This window comes from Aquarana catesbeiana, linkage group LG06 (genome assembly GCF_042186555.1).
Source record: "Aquarana catesbeiana isolate 2022-GZ linkage group LG06, ASM4218655v1, whole genome shotgun sequence".
NCBI lineage: Eukaryota > Metazoa > Chordata > Amphibia > Anura > Ranidae > Aquarana > Aquarana catesbeiana.
The window spans coordinates 46,593,041-46,619,738 of NC_133329.1; the positions used below are offsets into that span (position 1 = coordinate 46,593,041).

Below are 26,698 nucleotides of genomic sequence, written 5' to 3' on the forward strand. Positions count from 1 at the left end.
AGCCAAACCAGGGAAAACCTTAATAAAGTCTTAGTAGAAGAAAGAATGTTTAGGTAAGTCTGGATCAATTAGCATGCATTCCCAGCTGTCCAAGGGGTGGTAATAGGTGACTCCTGTGCGTATAGAGACTGGTGACTCCAAGTGCTCCCCCCCGTGCTCCCCCACTCACCGGATTCCGTCACCCTCAAAGGGGTATTAGGCAAGAGAGTGGGTGCCTCAGGATGCCTGCTTCTGTGGGATATCCCTCTACCGCTCTGCTCGTTCGTTCGTGGATCCCTCCTTGTGTGCTGATGGTAAGGTTCCCCTTGATCGAATCTGGATGTTGCCACTATTTTCCACCTCCGTGCTGTTAAAAACTCCTCCCGTGAAGAAAACAAACAGGGGGCTTGTATGGTGAAGTACGTCCAATTTATTCAGAGATAAAAACATTTAAAACAAAAAGCGTTTAAAAACAAAAGCGTTTTAAAACAAAAACTCCCGCCGCTGCCTGCAAAGATGGGACCGGGAATCGAATCCAAGCGTGCGTCCCACCTTGCGTTCCAGCCGGCTCTTCCGGGTATGACGTGTGAGCGTGACTCCGCCTTACGCGTTTCGTCAGACGTTGTCAAAGACGAACGAACGAGCAGAGCGGTAGAGGGATATCGTTGTATTAGAGGTGGAGCACATTTTAACTAAACCTACACATCTTGATATCTATTTAAGTTACACAGAGGAGCAGCACGTTCACTTTTAAGAACCATATACTATTTTTCACGTATTTATAAATTTTAGCACATATGTAGGAGGGAGTCACTCACAATAGTACCCCCTTTTATGTAGTACACACTAATCCAGTACTTGTAAAGTTTTAGAAAATTTACTTGTATAGGGCAGCGCCAATTTCCCCATTTCCCTTTCCGGCACTATTACATTCAGCACCAAAAGTGTGTAATTCCAGTGGCCACCAGCGGGGGTCTCCCTGCCTGGACTGCAGACTTGCCATCAAGCACACCTGTCATGGTTTTGCTGGACTATATAAACCCGCCCTGAACTAACCTCAGTGCTTCAGTATTCCTCTGCTAAGCCCTTGTCCCTGCCAGTACCTGCTCTTGTTCCAGCCTGTTCCTGTTTGTTCCTTTTTTTTTTTTTTTCCACTTCAGCGAAAATTTTCCGAGAGACATTATTTCAACTTTATGTGTCAAACTTTATCTCTTCTCCTTTTTCACATCATTGTGGATTGTTTCCGTCACATCTTTATTATTTTTCCCTTCTAGGATATTCTTAAATATTTTTAAAAACCGGCAACAAACCGCCTTCTATAATTATAAACCCTATTATTATCTTATTCTCTCTCAGTTCCTCTTATTTCCCCCCACCCCCCCTCCCCCTCCCCTGTGTCTGGTCCGTTCCTTTATGTTATTTATTTATCCACTTGGCTCTGCACCTGTTCTTTCTTTTATCCTATCTAAATAAATATCCGAGACTTTGTAGTTTTTCCAACTTTCCCATCTACTATTATCCCCTTTCTCTCCTCCTTCCATTTTGTAGTGATAATCTATTTCCTTTAGCCAGTTTCTAATGTCTGGTTTTCCACTTTTTAGCCAATTCTTGGGAATTAAGGCCTTGGCCGCATTCAGGAGGTTAGGTATTATTGATTTTCTATATTGTTTCTTAGGTTTATTGTAGATATGGAAGAGGCATGTCCAAATATTTTGTTCTATTTCTTCTCCAGTTATTTCCTTTATGTTGTTTAACACTTCCTTCCAGTACTCCATTATTATTGGGCATTCCCACCATATGTGTATGATCGTTGCTATTTGGCCACATTTTCTCCAACACAAGGAGGTTCTATCTTGATGGAATCTGTGTATTCTTACTGGGGTCATATACCATCTTGATACTAGTTTATAATTCATTTCTATGGTCTTCATGTCCCAGGCCTTATTATATCCCATTTCTATCATTTTTTCCACTTTTTGGTTATCTATTTTTAAATTCATTTCTTTTTCCCATTGATTTATATATTCTGGTCTTTCTTGTGCTTCCAAATCTGTCAGTATACTATAAATTTTTGATGTTCCGTTTTTTAATGGTGTTTCATTGCTACATAGCTTTTCCAGTGCAGTTAATTTTGTTTCATCTCTCAGTGGGTGTGGTATTGTGCTTACTAGGTGCCTTATTTGAATATAATTCCATTCATTCATCTTCCATCCATTCCTTTCCTCTATTTCTACTCGTGTTCTTATTTTGCCATTTCTAGTGATATCTTTCAGTCGTGGGTTACCTATTCCTTGGATTTCAAATATTTCCCTCCCAGGGGTGAAGAGATTCGATCCTGTGAGTGCTAATAGTGGTGAATTATATTTCCATTCATTCTTTAAGTGAATGGTGTCCCAAATTTTAAATACATTTTTTGTTATTTCGTGCGTGTCGGTGTCCAATATTCTATATTTCCGTGGAATCCAAATATTCTTATGTAGTGTGGCTCCACTTATTGTGTTTTCCATTTCCACCCATTTTTTTTCATTTTTCTCATTTGTCCACTCTAACATTCGTGTTAAAACTATGGCTTTATAGTACCTACTTATATCTGGGACGGCAAGACCCCCATGCTCCTTTTTCCTTGTGATCAGCGTGTATTTAATTCTTGGTTTTTTATTAAGCCATATGTATTTTAGCAGGATTGTTTTAATTATTTTAAAAAAGCTCTGCGGGATTTTTACTGGTAACATCTGTAATCTGTAATTTATTTTAGGTAATATCGTCATCTTAAACATATTTATTCTTCCAATCCATGAAAGTGGCTGTATTCTTAACTTTTTCATTTCTTCTTTGACCTCATTGATCAGTGGAATAAAGTTTGCCTGATAAATTTTTTCGACTCTAGGAGTTATTTTAATTCCAAGGTAATTGAGTTCTTTTACCCAAGTGAATGGGAATTCTTTTTGTAAAAACTGAACTTCCTTTTCCTCTAGACCTATGTTTAATATTTCCGTTTTTATTGGATTAATTTTGAAGTTTGACAGTTCTCCGTATTTTTTAATTTCTTTCAGTATGTTTGGGAGTGACACTCTTGGGTTGGATACGTACATCAAGATGTCGTCCGCGTAGGCAGCGATCTTATGCTCTTTTCCTCCTAGTTTCGCTCCTTCTACCTCTTTGTTATTGCGGAGTGTTACTAATAGTGGTTCTAAGGCCAATACATATAATAGTGGAGACAGTGGACAGCCTTGCCGTGTTCCATTCTGCATCTTAATTTTTGGAGAGAGTCTACCGTTCACTTTTACGACTGCTGTCGGGCCATTATACAAATTTGTTATCCACTTCATCATTTTTGTCCCAATACCCAAGTGCCGCAATGTATCCATCATGAAACCCCAGTCTACCCTGTCAAATGCTTTTTCTGCATCCAATGACAGGAATAGAACTGGGGTCTCATTCTGCACCTTCTTGTGCAACATCAATAATGATTTTAGGCTGTTGTCCCGCCCCTCTCTCCCCGGGACAAAACCAGTTTGGTCCGGGTTGATCCACAGTGGGATTAGTTTTTTTATCCTAGTGGCCAGGATCTTGGAGTACAGCTTCGTATCAGCGTTCAATAGGGCTATTGGCCTGTAGCTTGAGCAGTTAACTTTGTCTTTCCCTTCTTTTGGTAGTATTGTAATATGAGCTAATAACGATTCACTTCTTATTTCTTCATCTTCCCCTAAGGAATTCATATATTCTAATAGTTTTGGAGTCAGCTGTTCTTCAAATTTTTTATAGTATTTGACCGTAAACCCGTCTGGTCCTGGGCTTTTTCCTACGGGAGTTTCCTTTAATGCCAGTTTTACCTCTTCATGCGTAATATTTTTTTCCAATTCTTCTAGTTGGTCTATTTTTAGTTTTGGTAAGTTTGCTTTTTTTAAATATTCTTGTATCTTCTTTGTTCTTGTATTCGCTTCTTTCCAACTTTCCTGTCCTTTTATTGCATAAAGGGAGCTGAAGTATTTTTGAAATGTTATCGCTATATCTGTGGTTTTATTTACCACTTCTCCTTTTTCATTTTTGATCTTCTCAATGTAATTCAAAGACTTCTTTTTTTTTACCAGATTTGCTAGGTATTTTCCTGGTTTATTAGCCCATTTATATTTTTCTTGTACTACTCTGTTGTAGTCCTTCCTTTCTTCTTGTTCCATCCAGTCTTTTAATTGCTCTCTCTTTTGAGATAGTAGGCCGAAGATTTTGTTGTTTACTTGATTTTTGTGTTTTCGTTCCAATTCATAAATTTCTTTAATTATTTGTTGCATGTTTGTTTTCCTTTCCTGTTTTTTTCTTGCCCCTATAGCTATTAACTTGCCCCTAATAACAGATTTATGCGCCTCCCATATTGTTGCTTTCGATACTTCTGGTGTATCGTTTTCTTCAAAATATCTTTTAATTTCTTCTATGATGCTTATTTCGGTCTCACTGTCTTCTAATAAAGTTTCGTTGATTCTCCATGGACCCCTTTCAAGGACTTCTCCTTTTATTTTCATTCTCAAGATTACTGGGCTGTGATCTGAGGCGGTTATTATGCCTATTTTTGTTTCTTCTATTTCTTCCAAGTTTCTATGTTCGACCATGATGTAATCCAATCTGGAGTAAATTTTGTGTACTGTTGAGTAGAATGTGTAGTCCTTTGTGCTGGGGTGCTGAATTCTCCAAGGGTCTATTAGTTGTTGTTCATATAATGTTCTTTTTAATTTCTTTAGTTGATTTACCTCTTTGTCCCTTACTCTTGAGGTACTGTCCATTTTATTATCCATGCTGAAGTTGAAGTCTCCAGCTAGTATTAATTTTCCTTGCTTGAATTCCATTAGTATTTTAATTATATCTATCAAATATTTTTTAGGGTTCTTATTAGGACAGTAGACATTGGCCAATGTATATTTTACCCCATGTATAGTTCCTGTAATAAAAAGATATCGACCCTCCGGGTCTATTTTCCTTTGATCTATTAGAAAACGTACATTTTTCCCTATACCGATGGCTACTCCTTTGGCCCTTCTTATTGGCGAGTCTCCTTGATACCATGTTGGTATGTTTCTTGAATAAATTTTGGCACTTGAGTTTTGGGTTATATGCGTCTCCTGTAGGAAAATTATTTCTGCTTTACTTTTTTCTAGTTCTCGGAGGATGATGTTTCTCTTCCCTGGGGAATTTAGTCCTCGGACATTGTAAGAGATTATTTTTATGCTGTTTACATTTTCCATTCTTGTGCCTTTTCTTCCCCGCCCGTCCTCCGGCCCTCCCCCCCACGCGGTCCCCCTAGGAGACCGGATGGAGGGGACACCCAGCGGACGCACGGGGTCTCCTCATCTCTTGTCTCAGAATAGGTGTGCCTATGTAACCACTCATGTGACTCAGACCTCTCCCTCCCCACCCTCCCACCCCCTCCCCTCCCTCCTCCCACCCTCCCCTCCCTCCCTTTTTTCTGATATGGGTTTTTTACCCCCATATTCTCTAGAGCTGAGAGCATTTTACTTTGTTTTGTGGGGCACGCTCTGCCCCCTCTGCTCTATTTATTGTGAGGCGGAGCTCTGTAAGACACCCTATTACCCCCCTGCCTAAGCACTAATAGGGCGACCCCCTGTCCACTCCGTGAGTCCCTGTCTCCCTCTCCCTGCGTTTTTGTTGTGTTTTACCAATCCTTTCACTTTCCTTTTTTTCCCATCCCATCAACCCCAGCCCCCCCCCCCCTTTCCACTCTAAGGCCCCTTGCACCGTTGTGTGGTATTTTCTCAGATATTAATTTCCTCGAGAGTCCACATCTTGATGTCTGATCCTTGAATTTACTTGCCACTGTAGGTCATCTCTTGCCGTTATTCGCTCCTGACTATTTGCGTATTTTTCCAGTTCTGGGGAGGGGATTTCTAGTTTGTTGCAAAAGTCCGTTTTTCCTTGCTATTAGACATGCTGGAAAACCCCAGTTGTATTGAATTTCTTGCTCCCGGAGGATTTCTAATAATGGCTTTAGTATCCGTCGTCTTTTCAACGTTTCTTGAGATAAGTCTTGAAATATTTGTAATTTACCTCCCGCAAACTCTATTTGTGTTTTCCTCTTTAGGTTTATCCAGATCTGTTTTTTTTCTTCCCATTTTTCAAAGCGTACGATTACATCTCTAGGTGTTTCCCTTGCAAACCTTTGAGGTTTTTTTACTCGAAAGACACTTTCTATTCCTATTGTGTTAGTTGTTTCCTTTCCCAAGATTTGGTTGAAGAGATTGTTCATTTTTTCTATTAGATTTTCTGCTTGTTCTGTTTCCGGTAACCCACGTATTCTCAAGTTTTTCTTTTTATCTCTATTTTCTTGCTCTTCTATTTTATATGATTGTTCCTGTTGTTCCCGTTTTAATTTCTTTATTTCATCTTCTAGTTCCTTTATGTTTTTTTGATGTAGGTCTACTTTGATCTCTACTTCTTCCACTCTGTTTAACATATATCCCATATCTTTATGGAGTGTTGACATCTCTGCTTTTAGGGAATTCTCTAGTGCCGCAAACATTTTTTCCATATCCTGTTTTGTTGGCAACTGTGGCCCTTGTTGTCCTTCCTCCTTTCCTCTGTCTTCCTCTCCCATTTCTGGCTCCATTCTGGGTTCTGAGAGGTGGCTGGTTTCTGTTTGTACTTTATACTGGCCTTTTTTATCCTTGTTGTCCTTCTCTTTTGTATCTATTTGTCTGCCCTTTGAACCCACTTGTTTCTCTCCTTCTCCGATTCCTTGCTGTATATACCTGTTCATAGGGCCTGGACTTGGGCCTAGGCTGGTCCTAGGTGATTTCGGTATTGCTCCCGCACTTCTTGTTGTTTTCCCCTTCATGTTTGTTTCTATGGCTGGATTTATAAGATCTTCAAAGCTGCCTTCCAGAATACCCCTTGATTGGGATTTCTTAATGATGAAAAAATCTCCCAGCCTTTTTAAATTGACTTATTTTTACTAATATTTCTTTTATTCCGTTCTCATACCCGGCATCCTCCCCACAATCCAATAATAGAAATAAATTAATGAGATATGAGTGGTCCCCGTTTTCCAGAAGTTATGTTACTACCTTAAATACATTAAGCATTCCTTAGTGCTGTTCAATTGTTTAAGCGTTCTTAAGCTGGAAAAAAAAAAAAAAAAAAAAAAAAAAAAAAAGGCTCAAAAACGCTCAAAAACGCTATTGCAAAAATGCTGAAAAAAAGCTGGAAAAAGTTAAAAAAAAAAAAAAAAAAAAAAAAAAAGTCACTGCAAAGACACCGGCGTCTTCACAGCGCTTTTCCAGCAGCCCGTGTGCATGGGGGCCCAGGTGCTCAGGAAAATAATTCAAATGTTTTAGCGATATAATGCAATCTAATTCAAGTATTCAGCAAGATGATTTATATATTCAGCAGTATAGTTCCAGTATAAGCTTATTTGTTCCACATTTTGTTACTATGGAATTTCTTCTTATTCTATAGTTTGTACTATCAAGCCTATAATTAGTACCCTTTGCAAAAAAAAAAAAAAAAAAAAAAAATTCACAAGAAAGGGAGATACTGCAGCAGCAGCAGCAGCAGCAGCAGGCAGGTGGGGGCTGGGAGACAACTCTTCCGTTGGCTTGTCTTTCTTTCACCTTCTCCTTCTCTTCTCCCCTGTTCCCCCCCCCTGTTTTTATTGTTTTTCTTAGCTCACTTGATTCTACTTTTTCAGCTCTTTCGCCTTTTCCCCTGCTTGTTCACTTCAAGACAATTGCAATAGAAGAGCCAAAAGAGGAGGAAAAAACAAAAACAAAAAAAAAACGCTCCAAAAACGCTCAAAGACGCTATTGCAAAAACGCTGAAAAAAGTAAAAAAAAAAAAAAAAAAAAAAGTCACTGCAAAGACACTAGCGTTTTCACAACGTTCTCCCAACAGCCCATGTGCATGAGGGCCCAGGTGCTCATAAAAATAATTCAAATGTTTTAGCGGTATAATGCAATCTAATTCAAGTATTCAGCAAGATGATTTATATGTTCAGCAGTATAGTTCCAGTATGAGCTTATATCTTCCACATTTTGTTACTATGAAATTTCTTCTTATTCTATAGTTTATACTATCGAGCCTATAGTTAATACCATTTGCAAAAAACAAAAACAAAAAAAAGACCAAAAAAAAAAAAAAGGATCACAAGAAAGGGAGCTACTGCAGCAGCAGCAGCAAACAGGTGGGGGCTGGGAGACGACTCTTCCGTTGGCTTGTCTCTCATTCACCTTCTCCTTCTCCCCTGTTCCCCCCCCTGTTTTTATTGTTTTTCTTAGCTCACTTGATTCTACTTTTTCAGCTCTTTCGCCTTCATTTACTTTCGCTTTTTATTCCATTTTATTTCGTTTTATTTCAATATGTTCTTTCCCTTTCCCTTTCTCTTGCTCCATTACTTTTCCTTTGCCTTTTCACTTCAAGACAATTGCAATAGAAAAAAAGCCAAAAAAAAAAAAAAAAAATACGGTACTTATCTTTTAGTTGTTGTTGAATTTGGGACAAAAAGGGACGCTCACTACAGCTTGTTGCAGTCAGACGCAGGTACAAACTTCCTCTGGCTTACTCCACAAGACAGCTCAGTGAGTGATGAGCAGGGGGGGCGGGGAGGGAAGCTACCTACACCTTCTCATCAGGCCGATCATTCCTCTCAGCTGCAGGGAGAGGGTTCTCAGGATCCTCACGCCGTGCACAGAGCCATTACCAGGCTCCTCCCTCCTCAAGGAGCTTCCTGTTTGTTCCTGAACCCCGTTTGTGTATCCTGACCTTGAACCCTGTTTCCTGTTCCCTGCTCCTTGGTCTGCTTCATTATTCCTGGTTTCTGTTCCCTTGTCGCTTTGGCCCATGCCTTATTTTTTATTTCATGTTGGTTTCCTTGCTCTTGCATTATATTAGTTAGATAGATAGTTAGGTGGGTTTGGGGGTTGCTGTGTTTTCACCATTTTCTTGTTTTTGGTTTGCTGTCTTGTTTTCAAGTGTATCTTTATCATTAATAATAAACATACTTTATTTACTGGTTTGTCCCTGATTCCTTGGTGCAGCCCAGCGATCTGATCACCTACATTGGATGTTGTGTATAACATCCCCTTACAGTCCATGTTCCAGCCTAAAGTTTTGCTGCCAATGTTCCAGTCTGATGTGCCCACTTCCCAGTCTGAAGATCCTCTGTCTGCTGTCCAGCCTGATGTGTTCCTGTCCGCTGCCCAGCCTGATGTGCCAGTGTCTTCTACTCAGCCTGTTGTGCCAATGCCTGTGCCCGCTGCCCAGTTTGAGGTCCCAGTGCCTGCTGCTCAGCCTGACATCCCAGTGCCCATGTTCCAGTCTGATGCTTCAGTGACTACTGTCCAGTCCGATGTACCTGTTGTTCAGCCAGTTGTGCCAGTACCTGCTGTTCTGCTTGATGTGCCAGTGCCTGTGTCTGCTGCCCAGCCTGAAGTTCCAGTACCTGCTGCCCGGTCTGATGTCTCGGTGCCCACTTTCCAGCCTGATGTGCCCACTTTCCAGCCTGATGTGCCCACTTTTCAGCCTGATGTGCCCGCTGTTCAGCCTGATGAGCTGCTTTCCGGACTGATGTGCCCGTCTTCCAGCCTGATATCCTGGTACCTGCCTTCCAGCCTGGTGTCTCATTGCCTGCCTTCCAGCCTGATGTCGTGATATTGGTATCTCAGCCTGAAGTTTCGGTGCCCGTGTCTTAGCCTGAAGTTTCGGTGCCCGTTACCCAGTCTGTTGAACCGGTGCCCGTTACCCAGTCTGTTGAACCGGTGCCCGTTACCCAGTCTGTTGAATCGGTGCCCGTTAACCAGTCTGCTGAACCGGTGCCCGTTACCCAGTCTGCTAAACCGAAGTCCGTCACTGTTAAGCCAGTACCCGTTATTCGGCTTGCCGAACCAGTGCCCGGTGTCCAGCTCGCTGAGCCGGGGCCCGTTACCCAGCCCACTGGGCCGGGGCCCGTTACCCAGCTTGCTGAGCCGGTGCCTGTGATCCGGCCTGCCCTTACAGTGCTCGCTGTTTGGCCTAATGTTCCAGAGCCTGCTGCCCAGATCGACGACCCGGAGCCTGCTGCCCAGCTCGACGACCCGGAGCCCGCTGTCTGCTGTGATGTGCCCGCTGTCTGCTGTGATGTGCCCGCTGTCTGGTTTGAAGTACCCGATGCCGAGTCTGACTTGCCCTCATCTGTTGTTCAGTGTGAGGCCATTAACTTTGGACAATTACTTCTAGTTTGAGCGTCCGGAGGCCGCTCAAACTGAGGGGGGGTACTGTCAGGAAAGGGTCCGTCCACTTGTAAGATATATCATTTGGCGTGCAGTACTGGGGTCCACCAGCAGGTGTCTCCTGGCAGTTTGGAACTGTCAGGGGAATCTTTCCCTGCTGGTGTTATTTCATCTTTTGGCCGCAGTACTGACGTCCACCTGCGGATGGATCCTGGCAGTATGGAGCAGACAACACTCCCTGCGCTCAGGTGTTACATGAAGACAATTATTGTCAGTCCCATAAATACCCGGCAAGCCCTCACATGCTTGCCTTGGTATCTCTCTCCTTGAGCCCTGACCTTGTTTGCCTGTTTACCGATCCTGAGCCTGCATCCGACCTTGTTCCTGAGCTTATCCTGACCCGGTCCCTTCTGTGTTCCTGTACCTTTCAGCCCGATCCATCCCCTCTCTGTCCTGTTGGTTCCCTGTCCCTCATTTACTAATCTTCCTGTGTATGACCTTGGCTTGGCTAACATTTACGCTTCTGGAATATCCCTTGTCCTGCTGACCTGCCGTGTATGACCCTGGCCTGGCTGACATCTGTGATTCTGGTACTGCCCCTTGCTGTATATATTGTTGTTGGTGGGTTTGTTGGGTTGGTTGTGCACTGTTTGTATTTTCTTATTTATTATCTATCTTAATAAATATTATTATTCACTTTACATGAGTTTTGCTTTATCTATGTGCAGTCCACACAGTCTGGTCTACTAATTCTCCTGACAGTCTGTCAGATATATGGTGAAGAGTTAAAGTGGTTGTAAACCCTTTACAACCACTTTAAACCTGCACGGAAAAAAGAGAGACTTCCACCATGTAAAGTATGGAGTATGGTGGTCCCATCCCTACTATTTAAGTAAGAAAGAGTAACCCCCTATATGGGACTTTGACAGACCACCAACTCAATGATAAAAAATTATATCTTTTAATAATATATACTATAAAAAACATGTGCCATTAACACATAACAAGAATACATACAATGCATCACATGGAAGACATGAAAAAATATGCACAAATACAAATTATCCTAAGTACTCTCCAAGGGGTTGTATGCCCTGATGCCCAACGCGTTTCCAGTATTCAACATTCAGATACCTTCATCATGGGTTGAGAGTTGGATGTATTTACAAAAATATTAATTCCACTGGAATGATTCCATGTTGAAGAAGCACTAAAGGCGAATAAGTCCAATCAAATCCAATCAAAAGTCCAATCAAATATTGCAAGGGCGCCAAACTATATTGATGAACGAATTTTTAAAGTGCAATGCATATACGGCATCAAAAAATGGAGGACGAGGAATATGGGACAAGCTGTCGTTGGAGCCTGGAATATGGGCTCAGTGACAGACGGAGAAATGTCCAAGTGTCCCAAGGTAGGTGTATCCTACTTGGAGGTGTCCCAATTCGGTGTGTGGCGTGCTGTCTTTGTAAACCTGCTGGTATAATCAGGTTTACTTTATTTGACTGATCAGTTTCAGCTTTGGGGTCAATGCTGTGCAATGTGGATAAGGACATGACATTGCATTTGGCACCAGTGTCAATTTTCAACTTGACATGTTTGTTGCATGCAGTTGAGAAGGTGGTGAATACTTCTCCTTAATTTGCAATTGGGTCCACACTTTTACAATGAAAACAGTTTTAGTGATCATCACTTTCCACTTCATAAATTCTGTGCACATTTTGTTGTTTAGTGTCACTAGATGGTGTTATCCATGTACCTATATTTTAAGGCTTGGACCTACAACATTTTGCAAAATGATTCCATTTGTTTCATGAGTTACACCTTTCGTTAAAATCCAGACACTTGTTGCGCTCAGTTGCATGTTCACTACCACAGTTGCTGCATTGCCTTTTGTTCTGTTGCACCACAAACACTTCTGCCTCTCTTTTTAGTTCCTTAGTTGCCCTTTCAGTATGTTCAAAGAACATACATATTCTGGGGCGTGGCCAGCTGGGATAGCAGATGGACGCCTAATTCCACAGCTCTAAGCCAGGGGACAGAATCCAACGCCATCGGCTGCCAAAAAACGATCCTAACTTACCCATTCGTACTCCTCACAGTCAGGGGACAAAAAGGAGGTCATCCAGAAAGAGATTAACCGATCACATACCGCAAAAACTCACTGAATTTGCCTACAAGCCGGCGGGCTGGAAAAACCAAGATGGCACCGGCCAGGCCGCGCCGTCCACAGCATACACGGACCTACCAGATGATGTGACAGAGGATCCTCCAGACACAGGTACTGTGGACAGCCTCCCCCATGCCCCAGAAGGTGACCCCAGCCTAGGCAGCCCAGCAAAGGCAAAGATGAGGCTAGACAAGATCCTGCAGCGGTCGCGGTACTCGCAAATTGAGGCCCAGGCTCCTATCCCCTACTCACTAGACCAGGCCCTACATTCATCTATGTCCTCCTTCCCCACCTCAGGGCAGCCAGTCATGGATACAACACTCAAGGATATGCTCATATCCCTGCAGACCTCCCTCATGACAGATCTATCATCCCTCTTTCACAAGATCACCACTGACATCCACACACTGGATGATAGAGTGACAAACGCTGAGAGAGAACACATGCCGGCACCTCCACAGTGAATGACACCATTGAAGCTGTTAGAGAGGAACAGACATGAATGCGCGCCAAGCTGGCCGACTTAGAAGACAGATCTCGCAGGAACAACGTTAAGCTGAGGGGGGTTCCTGAGTCCATACTACCCGCAGATCTGCCTCGCTATGCAAAAGAACTGATGCATTTAGTTCTCCCTGAGGCTTCCCCGAGGGACGTCATTGTGGATAGGATCCATAGAATTGCTAAACCATCCCATCTAGCTGCCTCGGTCCCCAGAGATGTCCTGATGAGGGTTCACTTTTACCACATCAAAGAAAAACTGCTCATGGGACTCGGGGCTAAATCGCCACTACCAGCTCCCTATAGGGGAATTCAACTCTTCCCTGATCTCTCAAAATACACCCTCCAAATGAGGCGCCAATTTAACCCGATCACCAAAGGCCTACAAAATCATAAGCTGCAATACAAATGGCGATACCCCGCCACCATTCTCATTGTCCGCAACGGTCAAACCCACGCAATAGGGGAACTAGAAAAAGGCCTGAAACTACTCCACACCTGGGGTATAAACCCAGAACCGCCTAATCCTGCTCTACATAACAGAAGTTCATCCTCACCCCACAGACACCTAGATCAAAACATCAAATGAAAGACATCACCCTCCAGAATTCATGAAGCTGATAACAGCTATAATAGCTCCCCTGTGCTATGGCTATATGTTACTTTTGTCTCCTGCTACCCGCGGTATTAACTCTTTGTACCCCCCATACAGAGGTTTTCCAGGTGCTCAGCACCCCCTCTAATTTGTTCTCTGTTTTTGTTCTCTCTCTCTCAAATTTTTTATTCTTGAAACGATATAATCGACACCTATTATTCAGCAAGCTAACTCTACAGTTCACATCACAGATCTTTTTCAAAATTTTCATCGTTCCTTAAATATATCCATGATCTTTATTTGGTTACAATTGTCTTGCTACCTAACGTATTGCTCTATTTGCAGTCTACTAGTCCATCCTCGCCTCGGCCCCCTGGCCAGCCAGAAGCAACGCTCACCGATCCTCCACGCGGAAGTCATCTGACCTAATTCTCGGATCTCCATAACTCATCCTACCCATCACATCGCCTGAAAAAGCCAGCTCCACATGGTATCGTCTAACTGTAAGTGTTACACAAAACACATACCAACTCCACACTCACAAGATGCCGTTTAACATTCTTTCACTTAACGTTAATGGGCTTAATCATCCCGCCAAACGCCACTCACTATGGAAAACCATCAGGGATCTCCAAGGTGACATCCTTTGTGTCCAAGAAACCCACCTACTAGCCCCCAATACTCTTCTGTGTATGAACCGTCACTTTCCAAATGTATTCCACGCAACTCACTCTACTAAGACCAGAGGAGTCATGATTGCTATCAAAGATACCATAGACTTTCAACTACTAGAAGTAGTCCCAGACCCCGAAGGTCGTTTCATTATTCTAATCTGCACCATCAATAGAGCAACTTACACCATTATCAATCTATATGCTCCGAACTCTCACCAGATGAAGTTCCTACGCAGAATTATCCGCACATTGAAACCCATCCAAAAAGGCCACACAATTGTGTGTGGGGACTTCAACCTGGTCCCAGATGTGTCCCTGGACTCCACCTCTTCAGCGAAGAGACGCGACTCACCTCTAAAATCGTTTATAAACTCCCACGAACTGTATGATGTCTGGCGCTGTCACCATGGCGCCGAACGCGACTTCACCTTTTTTTCCTCTAGGCACCGCTCCTACTCCAGAATTGACTTGTTTTTGTCTGATAAGCATATTTTACAAAAAATATCTAAGTCTGTGATCCACACCACGACATGGTCGGACCACGCCCCCACCTCAATTACAATCCAAGATCACAACCTTCAACAAAATACATTCCTCTGGAGACTAAACAACTCCATTATTCAAAATACTAAATACACCCCAGAAATATCAGAACACATTTCAGAATTCTTCTCATTGAATAAGGGATCGGCACCCGACCCTGCCGTGGTGTGGAGCGCACATAAAGCGTATATGAGGGGAATGCTCATAAAATTGAGCTCTCACCATAAACGACAGAGGACGCACCGCATAGATGCATTAACAGCCCAAATAGCGGACCTAGAAAAGAAACACAAATCTGACCCTCAAAACCCACACACAAACCAACTACTATCCCTCAGACAGGAACTAAAAACCCTTCTCCTTCACTCCTATGAATTCCTTCAAAGGAAATTTAAAGCATCTTCCTATTCCACCTCCAACAAAGCAGGAAAGACATTAGCCCAACGTCTCAAAGGTAGACGAAATAAAACCAGAATAACATTACTTAAACACCCCCACACTAACGCTCCACTGAGCAACCCCCAAGACATTGCTGATGCTTTCAGCGTCTATTATGAAGACCTATACAACTTAAAACAAGATCCTCAAACCCCCCAACCCACACAAGACGACATTAAACACTTTCTCACTAAGATCAACCTACCCAACTGACTACCCTGAATGCACCATTCACCGAACAGGAAATCAAAGCTACTATTAATTCATTGCCTAGTGACAAAGCACCAGGTCCAGACGGGATAACAGGGGAATACTACAAACTATTCTCCAATCAACTAGCCCCACACCTCACTGAACTCTTTAACCACGCTGCCTCCTCTGCTAGCTTCTCGAAAGAATACTTAAAAGCGCTAGTAATAACTATACCAAAACCAGGGAAACAGTCGGATACCCCCAAAATTTTTGCCCGATCTCTTTACTCAACTTAGACCTAAATATCTACTCCAAAACCATAGCCAACAGACTAATTGAGATTATGCCCACTATCATACACCAAGATCAAACTGGTTTCACTAGAGGCAGACAATCCTCAGATGCCACCAGAAGAATGCTTGACCTCATACATCATGCTGAATCCACCGGAACGCCTTCTCTGCTTCTTTCCCTAGATGCAGAGAAGGCGTTCGATAGAGTTCACTGGTCCTACCTAGAAGCGGTCCTCCACAAATTTGGATTCCAGGGACAAATCCTAACAGCCATCCTGGCATTATATTCCAACCCTGAAGCTCAGGTGTTTACAGAGGGCATGCTTTCACGCCCATTCCCCATCACAAACGGCACATGCCAGGGCTGCCCCCTCACCCCTCTAATATTTAACATGCTTATGGAACCCCAGGCTGAACACGTACTTTCCCACCCTAACATTTCGGGTATGCGTATCGGCCTCTCTCACCACAAAATCAGTCTATTCGCTGATGATGTAATTCTAATTCTTACAGATCCGACTGTTTTCCTGGCAGCAGTACAAAAATTGCTTACATGGTTTAGCTCAATCTCTTATTACAAAGCTAATGTGACCAAATCATTCATACTAGACATAAACATAAACGTCACCATGAAAAAACTCCTACAACTACAATACCCATTTAAATGGGCAGAAACTGACATATCATACTTGGGCATTCAACTCCCGAGAGAAACTAAGAAAATATACTCGTGTAACTACATACCACTCCTACAACAAATTCAATCAACCTCACAACAAATAGCAAAGCATGAACTCTCATGGTCGGGCAGACTTGCGGCATTTAAGATGATATGCCTCCCCCAAATACTATACCATTTTAGAACCCTACCTATACCTCTGCCAGCTAACTTCTTCAAATTTCTCAAAACTATTTTCAACAAATACCTATGGAATGGGAAAAAACCGAGGAGTGCCCACCACAACTTAGTAAAACACAAACTAATCGGTGGAACAGGATCTATAGACTTCGAGGACTATTACTTAGCAACAATTCTAGCTCAACTACCCTCCTGGTTCCAAACACACCCAAATACACTTTGGGGACAAATTGAAAACTCCTCACTAACGCAACCCAATTTGAAAACTTGGATACTTAGCATACTTAGCATTCCACTGGGCACCATAATACCAAAATCATTACCCCCGACCATGAGAGCATCGGCACATGCCTGGAAAAAATCATTAACCTTACTGACATCCACACCCGCCACATCTCCAAGATACATACCCTTGGAATCCCTAACACACACAGTACCCAAAATCTCTCTATCACCTTGGATCACCAAAGGCATACATTTCATACAGGATCTAATACATAACAACCACATTAAATCATTCGCACAACTCCAATCTGAATTCAATCTAACTACGACTGACAACTTCACTTACATCTGACTACGCCACTACCTGAATATTCTACCTCTCCCCCTCTACAATATACACCCTAAAACCTGGGAATACCTCACCAACACAGCCACTAAAACCAGAGGTATCTCTTACTTCTATAACATTCTCCACAACAAACGTACCTTCCATAAACTAAAATCCCACCAAAGTTGGGAAAATGACCTAGCCCATGCTTTTACGGATGACCAATGGCACCTTGCCCTCAAAACTATGTACACGGCCACTAAATGCGCGGCCCTATGGGAACGCACGCAGAAAATCACAATACGTTGGTATCTCACCCCAGCCAGAATTAAATCCTTTAATCCAAGAATCCCCAACATATGCTGGAGATGCCACTCTTCTCCTAGCGACATACTACATGTATTCTGGACATGTACTAAAATACATAAATACTCGGAAAACCTTTTCGGTTTAATCTCGAACATAACCCACATCAAAATTCCTCCCTCCCCAGCACTGGCGATACTTAACCTAACTATAGAATCCATCCCATACTCATTCAGACTAGTGGTTACTCATATCCTCTTGGCAGCAAACTCAACATAACAAGACACTGGAAGTCTGACAACCTCCTGACAATAGCCCAAGTCATTGACTTAGTAGCCCTGCACTACAGCTACGAGATCACAACAGCTACCTACACAGGCCAGGCGACGAAAATACACAGGAACTGGCAACCATGGACTAACTGGACTGCACACTGCGCAACCCACATACCTAAACATTGATACATAGATCTTCTTCTTGACCGAGCAATACCTTTACATATGCAAGAGAAACAAGATGTATGCAACAGCTAGTACTAACTAGCACATATTTATCAATGTAAATTCATACTAAACAGGGCCTCTTCACTCCTGTGGCACTAAAGCTACCATTTGGGGTGCGACACTAGTGAAGAGAAACAAATTATACAATTACGAGTTATATTTATGTAAATCTAGAATTTATAATGGATATATGTTTAATAAACGTTACAACCAACCCAGGTTAGTGAATAGCAATACATATGGAATTCATACGCTGTACCGTATACCTTGTATTGACTAACCAGAACGTCGTTGCACAACATACAATGTCCAATTGTACAATGTATTTTGTTTGAAAATTCCAATAAAAACATGGCAATAAAAGAACATACATATTCTGATGGCTGATTCCAGTGTCAAATCTTTCTCCCTGAACAACTGAGCACAAACTGCCTCTTTGTAGATCCCATATACAATCCTGTCACATATCAGTTCATCTGTTAGTGCACCAAAATCACATTTTTTAGCCAGCAGTGTCAGTGTGGCTGCATAGGATTGTATTCCTTCATCAGGTTTATGAGCCATGATGTTAAATGCATGTCTTTCTATTATCACATTACGTTGTGGTAAGCATATCTCATCAAATTTCTTGATTAACCACTTCCCTACCCAGCCATAGTCATATGACGTCCTGGGATGGGATCTCCCATCCTGGGTGGACGTCATATGACGTCCTAGGATTCCCGGACGTCTAGGGGGCGCACGCGCCCGCCGCGTTGCTCGGGACCCGGTGCGTGTGCCCGGTGGCCGCGATGTCCGCCGGGCACCCGCGATTGCCCGTTAACAGGTCCTGTCAGGTGAGAGGAGAGCGATCTGTGTTCCCAGAACGGAGGAACACTGATCGGTCTCCTCCCCTTGTGCGTCCCCTCCCCCTACAGTTAGAATCATTCCCTAGGAAACATATTAACCCCTCCCCGCCCCCTAGTGGTTAACCCCTTCACTGCCTGTCACATTTACACAGTAATCAATGCAATTTTATAGCATTGATCGCTGTATAAATGTGAATGGTCCCAAAAATGTGTCAAAAGTGTCCGATGTGTCCGCCATAATGTCGCAGTCATGAAAAAAAATTGCAATCGCCACTAAAAAAATAAATAAATATTTTTTTTTTTAAAATGCCATAAATCTATCCCGTATTTTGTAGACGCTATAACTTTTGCGCAAACCAATCAATATACGCTTATTGCGATTTTTTTTACCAAAAATATGTAGAATACGTATCGGCTAAAACTGAGGAAAAAAATTGTTTTTTAAAAAAAATTGGGATATTTATTATAGCAAAAAGTAAAAAATATTGTGTTTTTTTCAAAATTGTCGCTCTTCTTTTGTTTATAGCGCAAAAAATAAAAACCGCAGAGGCGATCAAATACCACCAAAAGAAAGATCTATTTGTGGGGAAAAAAGGACGTCAATTTTTTTTGGGTACAACGTCGCACGACCGCGCAATTGACGTTTAAATTGCGACAGCGCTGAAAACTAAAAATTGGCCTGGGAAGAAAGGGGGTGAAATTGCCCTGTATTGAACCGGTTAAGACATCAGGATCCTCTCTGTCCTCATTGTCATGAAAATGAAATGACTCATATTTGTCTAGTGCATCTGAACCAGCAAAACTGAGAAGAGTGTAAGCTTTTACCTTTTTTACTTGTCTGAAAGTCCTGCTTTGCTGTACTTGTCCCATTCTATTTTGAATTTCAGACAGTTGTTAGCAATGTCATCCAAAGATCTTACCAAAGATTAGGAGTTGTATGCCACGGAGATTCTGAGCCATAATGTTTCAGTGATCTGACTTCTGTCATCGTGTAGATTTTGTGGAAACAGTGATGAATAGTCAGATGAATCTTGTAAATAACTTGTTTATTCCCAGCCAGCAGTGAACAGCATGTGTACCTTTTCTTAGTTTCACTTCATAATTTCCTACTTCCTGTTCTCACCCCCAGGTCCTCACACATACATATTCTACATATTCCACATACATAGTCCTGTCCTGCATCCTTCCTAGTTGCAAGCAGTTACCCAGTGCGTTGTAAAAGAAATATAGTGTCCCTGTCCATGCTTGCTGGACCATGTGTCAGCAGTAATGTGGATCTTGCAGCTGACTGCCTTGCCCAACGATGCCAAAACATTGCTTTCCATGTGATGGTACAGAGCTGGAATGGCCTTACCTGCAAAGAAATAAGGACTGGGAACCTGCCATTGTGGTACAGCACATTCTGCAAATCCACGGAAGGGGCAGAATCCACCAGATGGAAAGGCAGGAGTTGTAAAGCCAGCAATTTGGTCAAGCTGGAATTTAGACGCTGGGTGTGTGGGTGGCAGGGATTGTATTAGTTTTTTTCACTGCAGCAGCTGGGGCAGAGAAATTTGACTGCTAATCTCTACATTTGGTGGTGTGCTGCAGGCAGACTTGTTGCAAGAGCCTGTGACACCCTTTGCTATACCATAATCCCTGTCAGTGGAAGCTGCTGAGGGGCCATCATGCTATATAGCAGGGGTAGAGATTAAAGGTGAGGAGTGATTAGAAGTGTGTCGTTTTTGTGTGGCTTTCAGGTGTTCTTGCCAATGTTTTGTTTGTGTTTTTGCCTACACTTGATCTGCTTGTGGCAGAGACTGCAAATTGCAACAGTGCGATCAACTGCACATGTGCTAAAAAAGGCCCACGCAGCTGAGCTCTGGGAAGTGGGCTGGGAGATAAGAACTCTATAATCTGATGAATATGCGGGCTTCTCCCTATTATTTCATAATGGTTGCCTCTGAAGGACATTCTGCCTTGTTGGGGTTCTTTCTCCCCCTCACTTTCCTCCTCTGCTCTATCAGGCACCCAAGTCGAGTCAGGGACCTCATCATCATCATCCCCTCCATCCTCATTACTGGAGCCAACATGCTGTGGCTGGGGGAATATGACAATTTGTTGTTTATTAGTGTTCTCTCCTCTCTGTAGGCTCATGTTACTCTCTTTCTCAACCTCAGAACCAACATCAGAATCAAGTATTGTCTGCGCATTCTCAAGAAGCAAGTGGCTGACTCTGTGTTCAAATAAATCAGCTGACTCCTCCATGCATGATGCTGGGGCTATGGCAGCAGTAGCTGTGTACAAGAAAGCAGAATAGGCCGCTCTGGCAGCTGTGGTGGACTGCAAACTAGTGTCAACATGGGTGATAAAGGATAAGGAGGATGAGGATGGTTTAGTATGCCAGTCCACCACCTCTTCAGCATGCTGTGGCTGGACAGCAACGGCCAACATCAGTAAAAAGAGACAAACGTGCCTTGCCTGAGGATGGACCACGTCCACCTTTGCCTGTGGACACAGATGCTGCTGACCCCTTCATAGTGGCATGGTAACGTCTGCCTCTCCTTGTTGGCCTTCCAGACATGATTGGAGGGGGGGATTATTATATTAGATAATAGGAAATGGGTGATTACATGCACTTTATTTAATATGGCAAATTGAGGACTGCCGCTGACACCAAGTGGGCACCCTGGTGGGGTAAAAATGTGCCTAAACATGAAAATGCGCCAAAGCCATGTTTTTGTGAACGTGTTTAGGTGGATTGAGGCATGTTTATGCGTGTCAAGCGCATAGGTATTTCTTAATTTCTTTGGCCAGAACATTAATTTATAACGGTCATTAAAATGAAAAAACGTCCAAGCACTAAATGCACATGGCATTAACACACATTTACAAGCATTTTTGCCGCATTTAGTGCCTGTGGATCTTTTTTTGCCATTATGCTCCTCTCCAGGGTTTTTTCAACCGCTAAACTCCCCTGCCTGTAAGCTCCTCGAAACACCTATTTGTGTATGGACACATAGAATAACAAAGAGGGGCATTTAGAGGCAGGGAAAAAAACAAAAAAACTAAAAATGTCTCTAACAATGGCATTTTTTTTTTGCCCAGTGGGCATGGACCCTAAAAAGTTCAAATTTTTACACTTGTTCCCATTGTCTAAAAAGTCCTAAAAAAGGCTTAAACAAAGCAATTAACAGCAAAATACACCAAATATATAACATAACTTTTTTTTTGCCTAGGCAAATAATGTCATACATGCCAGGAGTCTTCAGGAGCAGGGATTTTCTTAGCTAAGCACACCCTCCTACCTGCATTCCTAAATTAAGGGCAGATGGATTCCAGGAAGTAAGTGCTATGGATGGATGGGGGAGTTTGCTTTGAATAATAAAGATGAATTAAATATTGTTTTGGTTTGTAGTGCTCAGATGCAGTGCAGTTCCACTTTAACAATTTTTTTAAATACAAAAAAAAAAATTTTTTGTATTTTTGTTATTTTACATCACATCATACATGGTCAGAGAACACGATTACACAATGTGATAAACACAAACATATTTTCTGTAAATCTGTTTCTTTGTATATATGATGGGTTTTGTATTTCTTTTGTTGCCTCGAATGAAGGTTCCATAAAATCAGCCCTGATGAAGCAGACATTCTGAATGCCCGTGAAATGCATTGGCTTTACAAATCTACAAATAATAAACACATCTCTGATAAGAATTGATCTGTTGCTTTTCCTGATAACTGACCACTTTGAAGTGAAGACTTTCTAGATTTCAATACTTCTGTCTTTAATAGAAACGCACGACAACCGCTGCCCACCCAAAACTAAGATATACAATTTGTTGCCTTGACCTGCGTTTGTATTATGGCAGAGAGACGAGACAGCTCAGATGATTAGTGTAGGTATTTGTGTTACTCACCTTACGGATATCTTCCACAATTAACATCTTTATTTCGGTTTTGCCCATACGGTCAAGAACCTCTTTGACTGTTGCTTGTGCGTGTTCCATAGTATGGCGGCTAATGATGAGGTTAACCATTTCCTTCACAGATTTATCTTTAATATCCTTCATCTGAATTTTGCTTCCTATAAAAGGCTTCTCTATTGAACAAAGAAAGTATTGAAATCCTACTATGTCTTCATCTCCCAGTTTTTCCAAATGTGTTGTCATGATTTTGCTGGTTCTCTTCTTCATACTGATGTTGGGCAGATATTTTCCTGACTGTGAAGATCCTGGAATAGAGACATAGATGTAAGAATCTGAACAAATACAGCACTTGAAAGGGTCAGTCCATCCAAAACCAACATTTTAATGTCTTAGCAGCTGGTAGATTGAACCCCCTCCAGTGCCCCAAATTGATCTCTATGAACTCCTCTGTTTGGATTCTCACTACTACTGCTAGAAGAGTCTCACCCATCATGTTGCATTCCTTACAATGTAGAATAAAATAAACATTTACAACACTTGGGCTGGGTTCACACCGCAGCACGCTCTGGCTCACAGCAGAAGTCCGGTGCGTCTCCATTTACAGTTTCATGTCCGATTCCAGCCTGAGTGTTTGGCTGAATTCGGACCTGAAACAAATCAAAAGACGCACAGGGCTCCTGTGCAATTTACACCGGAGCCACTGTGGAGATGTGTGAACCAACTCCATAGAGAGCCAGTCACATTCTCCTGCAATGCGAATTGGATGTGGAGAAACCACATCCAATTTGCATAGGTGTGAACCCAGCCTGAAAGCAACAGCAGCTGGGGGGAGATAAGAACTGAATCTTCTATTTTTATTAATATGTTTGGATAGAAAGACACTTTAATAGCATTTCAACAATAGAAACTAAACTTGGCTAATAACAGAAAAAAAATTCTACGTTATATTGTTGCAAAAACTGAGACTAATTTATGTACTGTAGAGGAGATTTTTCCTGTATCTGATCAGTCCTTCAAAAATTATTTGTTCCAGAAAAAAAGCAATGTGATTGGTTGATATTGAGAACTGATCCACTTTTTCTTTAGTTTAGTGCTGTAAATCATTTTACCATACCAATATTACAGGCAAGAAAAGTAAGGCCACAATAAGGATAGTTATCAATACAAAATGGAGATAAATCCAGGCTGCTTTGCACTGCATCTCCGTGTCAGAGCATCACTTGTGTTCAGCATGCCCATTATAATGTGCTCAGAGTGCTCTGCATGTACCTAGAAGAGCCCTCTGCATGTTTAGAAGGTCCTTTGCAAAGTACCTTTTGTGATTGCCATGTTCCTGGCTTATCCTCTCTATGTTTCTGGCAGAGTTCTCCATGTGCTTACTATGTCTGTTGTAGAGTTTAACCTTCTGAGCATGCTTAACATAGCACTAGCATAGTACATCCATTCCCCCGGCATATCTATGACAGAGAACTAAGTTTTGTTATGTGGCTATTCTGTGCTCACTATACTTCTCATGCCTCTGGATGAGGACATTTATGCTGATCATAACCCTGACAAACTTTTCAGTGTTTGCAGCATGTCATTGACAGAGGTTTATTATGCTACAAATTCCTCTAATAGAGTAATCTTAGTGCTCAGTATGTCACTGTATGGGTGCTTTGTGTGATCTGTAAGTCCCTGAAAGTGTGCTTAGTTGTAATAAACATATCCCTGGCAGAGAGATTAGTGTGTTCAGCCTGTCCTTTGCAAAGTGTCTTTTCTGATTACCATGTTCCTGATATATCACTTCTTCTGCTCTGTATGTCTGGTTCAATATATTTATTAAAGTTATAAAACAGACATTATAAATGATTACATGTGCATTTCATGTCCATAAAAAATTAAATAGGTTGTTTTGAAGGATATGCAATACCCCCACTGGCACAGAAATGGGAAAAACTCAAAAATAATGTAGAAGTTTCAGGAGAAATGCCATCTTTATAGCATTCAATCTCTCCAACCAAGATACATACAGTAGTATTTGTTCCATTTGCGCAAAAGATGGTGAGTGGAGGGTAATTTGTCTGATACAGCGTAGTGAAAGTGGGTGTCAAATGTATCCCTAAATATGGAAGGCGGGTAGTCCATGAGAAATTAACAGAGCGCTCTAGACACAATAAAGTTGTGGGATGTAAAGATATATCCATGACTATAGATTTAGACTGATTCATTTTCAGGCCCTAGAAAACAGCACATTTCTCTAAAGAGTGGAACAAAAATGGCAAGGAGACATAAGAAGAAGTAACATTAAAAGAATGCTGTCAGCAAAAAGTGACAACTTATTACCAATACCTGCCTTTTCCACTCCTCTAATATCACTGCATGCATGTACTGTATATACAGTATAATGTAAAAGGCTCTAAAGCCAATATAAATAATATGGGAAATAAAGGGCAGCCTTGCTTTGTACCCCTACCAATCAAAGGACGGGGCTTACATCCACATTAAAGTATAGAAGTGTTAGAAGTATTAGGGGAAGAGTAAAATGCTTCTATCCAGTTTAGGAAATTATCCTTAAAACCCTACCTACAAAAGACAAATAGCATATATTGCAACAAAACCTTGTCAAATGCCTTCTCTATATCTATTGAAAGCAACAGCATTTCTTGATCACAAGTAAGGGTTGTATGTATGAATAAGACTGAGCACCTTCCTGACATTATCACTAACTTGCCTCAGCACTGGCTAAGCTCAATTAGAAGATGCAGTGGGGAAAAACAGTGTATAAAACATGTGTAAGTAACAAATATGGGAAATTATTCCTGTAAACCACAACGAAAAACGATAATAAAAAATATACAAAAGATGAACAATACTGAGAAATAAGGTGAATCATTTACCTTTTTTCTTATTATTGTTCATCTTTTGTTTATTGCAGTGAATGGAGATACTAAAACTGGCATCACTTGGAATGGGTACAAAGAAAGGACATTTTTGCTGCATGTACAGTATATGGGCCATCCAAGAGATGTTGGGTGCACCCCAAGAAGTTAAAAAGCGAGTGGGAGATTTAATGAGGGGAGGGTAGTTGCCTCATACAGCGACTGGTAAGATGGTCTAAGGTGGATGCCCAAATAAGAAATGAAAGTGGACTACTGGAAAGGGAATTGAGTGTGGATGAAATCATATACAGTCTCTTTCAAGGACACATTCAATGCTTGAGATTTGGGCTGATTAACATGAAGACCTGAGAGGGAAGCAAATCCCTGCAAAAGGGAAATAAGGTTCAGTAAAAAGGTATGAGACAACCAAATATCATTTGCGAACAGTTTGTGTGGGATACCCGCAAGCCTAATCCTCAATATGTTGACATTCAAATGCACATGTCTCGCCAGGGTCTCCAGAGTCAGTACAAACAAACAGTATAAACAAAAGAAGAGGAAGGGGACACCACTCGAATGTGCCGCCTGAAATAACAAACAGGGAAGATTCATAGCTGAGATATTCCACCATTGTCGAGGGTTCCCATAAAGAGAGTTGATCCACGCTATGAAAGGGGCCCCAAAACCTCTATGAGCTAATACCACTCTGAGGTATGGCCATGAGAGTGTGTTGAATGCATTGCAAATTGAACAAAAGCAAAATTAGTTGTTAAGGCTGTCTTCATCAGATATTGCCAGGTGATTGTCTCACACGTGGTCCTTGTGGATCAACTTGTGGAGGATTTTTTTCAGGCAATTGGCCAACAACTTTATCAGTATTTTTATGTCCACTCTTAGTAAGGATATTGGACAAAATTTGGTCCAAGATTGAGTGTCCTTCCCTGGGTTAGGGAGTAAAACATATCATGGTACTCTGCAGGGGACAATGACATCTTGTAGTTTTTCATAGAACAAAGCCGTAAACCGATCCAGTTTGTGGTATTTGTTAGCTTTCCACTCCTGAATGACTTGTCGCACCTCATGCTTCATAACATCTGACATGAGAGAACAACACTGTTCCGCTAAAAGAGCAGGAAGGAAAGCTTCATTAAAAGTATCTAAATCAATGGAGGGCTGATCCTGAGGGGAAGAATACAAATTCTCCAAGTGGTAGAGAAACCTGTCCAGAATTTTCACTGGGTTAGAGGATTGAACATGGAACCTAGTT

The 26,698-nt window shown here is 41.9% G+C and overlaps 1 protein-coding gene across 6 annotated transcripts in view; it reads right to left on the reverse strand.

Annotated features, from left to right (window-relative positions):
* LOC141148368 (uncharacterized) overlaps positions 1 to 26,698 on the reverse strand; it is a 442,230-nt gene that overhangs the window by 75,259 nt on the left and 340,273 nt on the right. For all 6 annotated transcript variants that reach the window (XM_073635779.1, XM_073635781.1, XM_073635780.1 and 3 more), the window contains exon 11: positions 22,562 to 22,875. In XM_073635779.1, the coding sequence (XP_073491880.1) occupies positions 22,562 to 22,875 (314 nt within the window). The remainder of the gene's footprint in view (positions 1 to 22,561; positions 22,876 to 26,698) is intronic.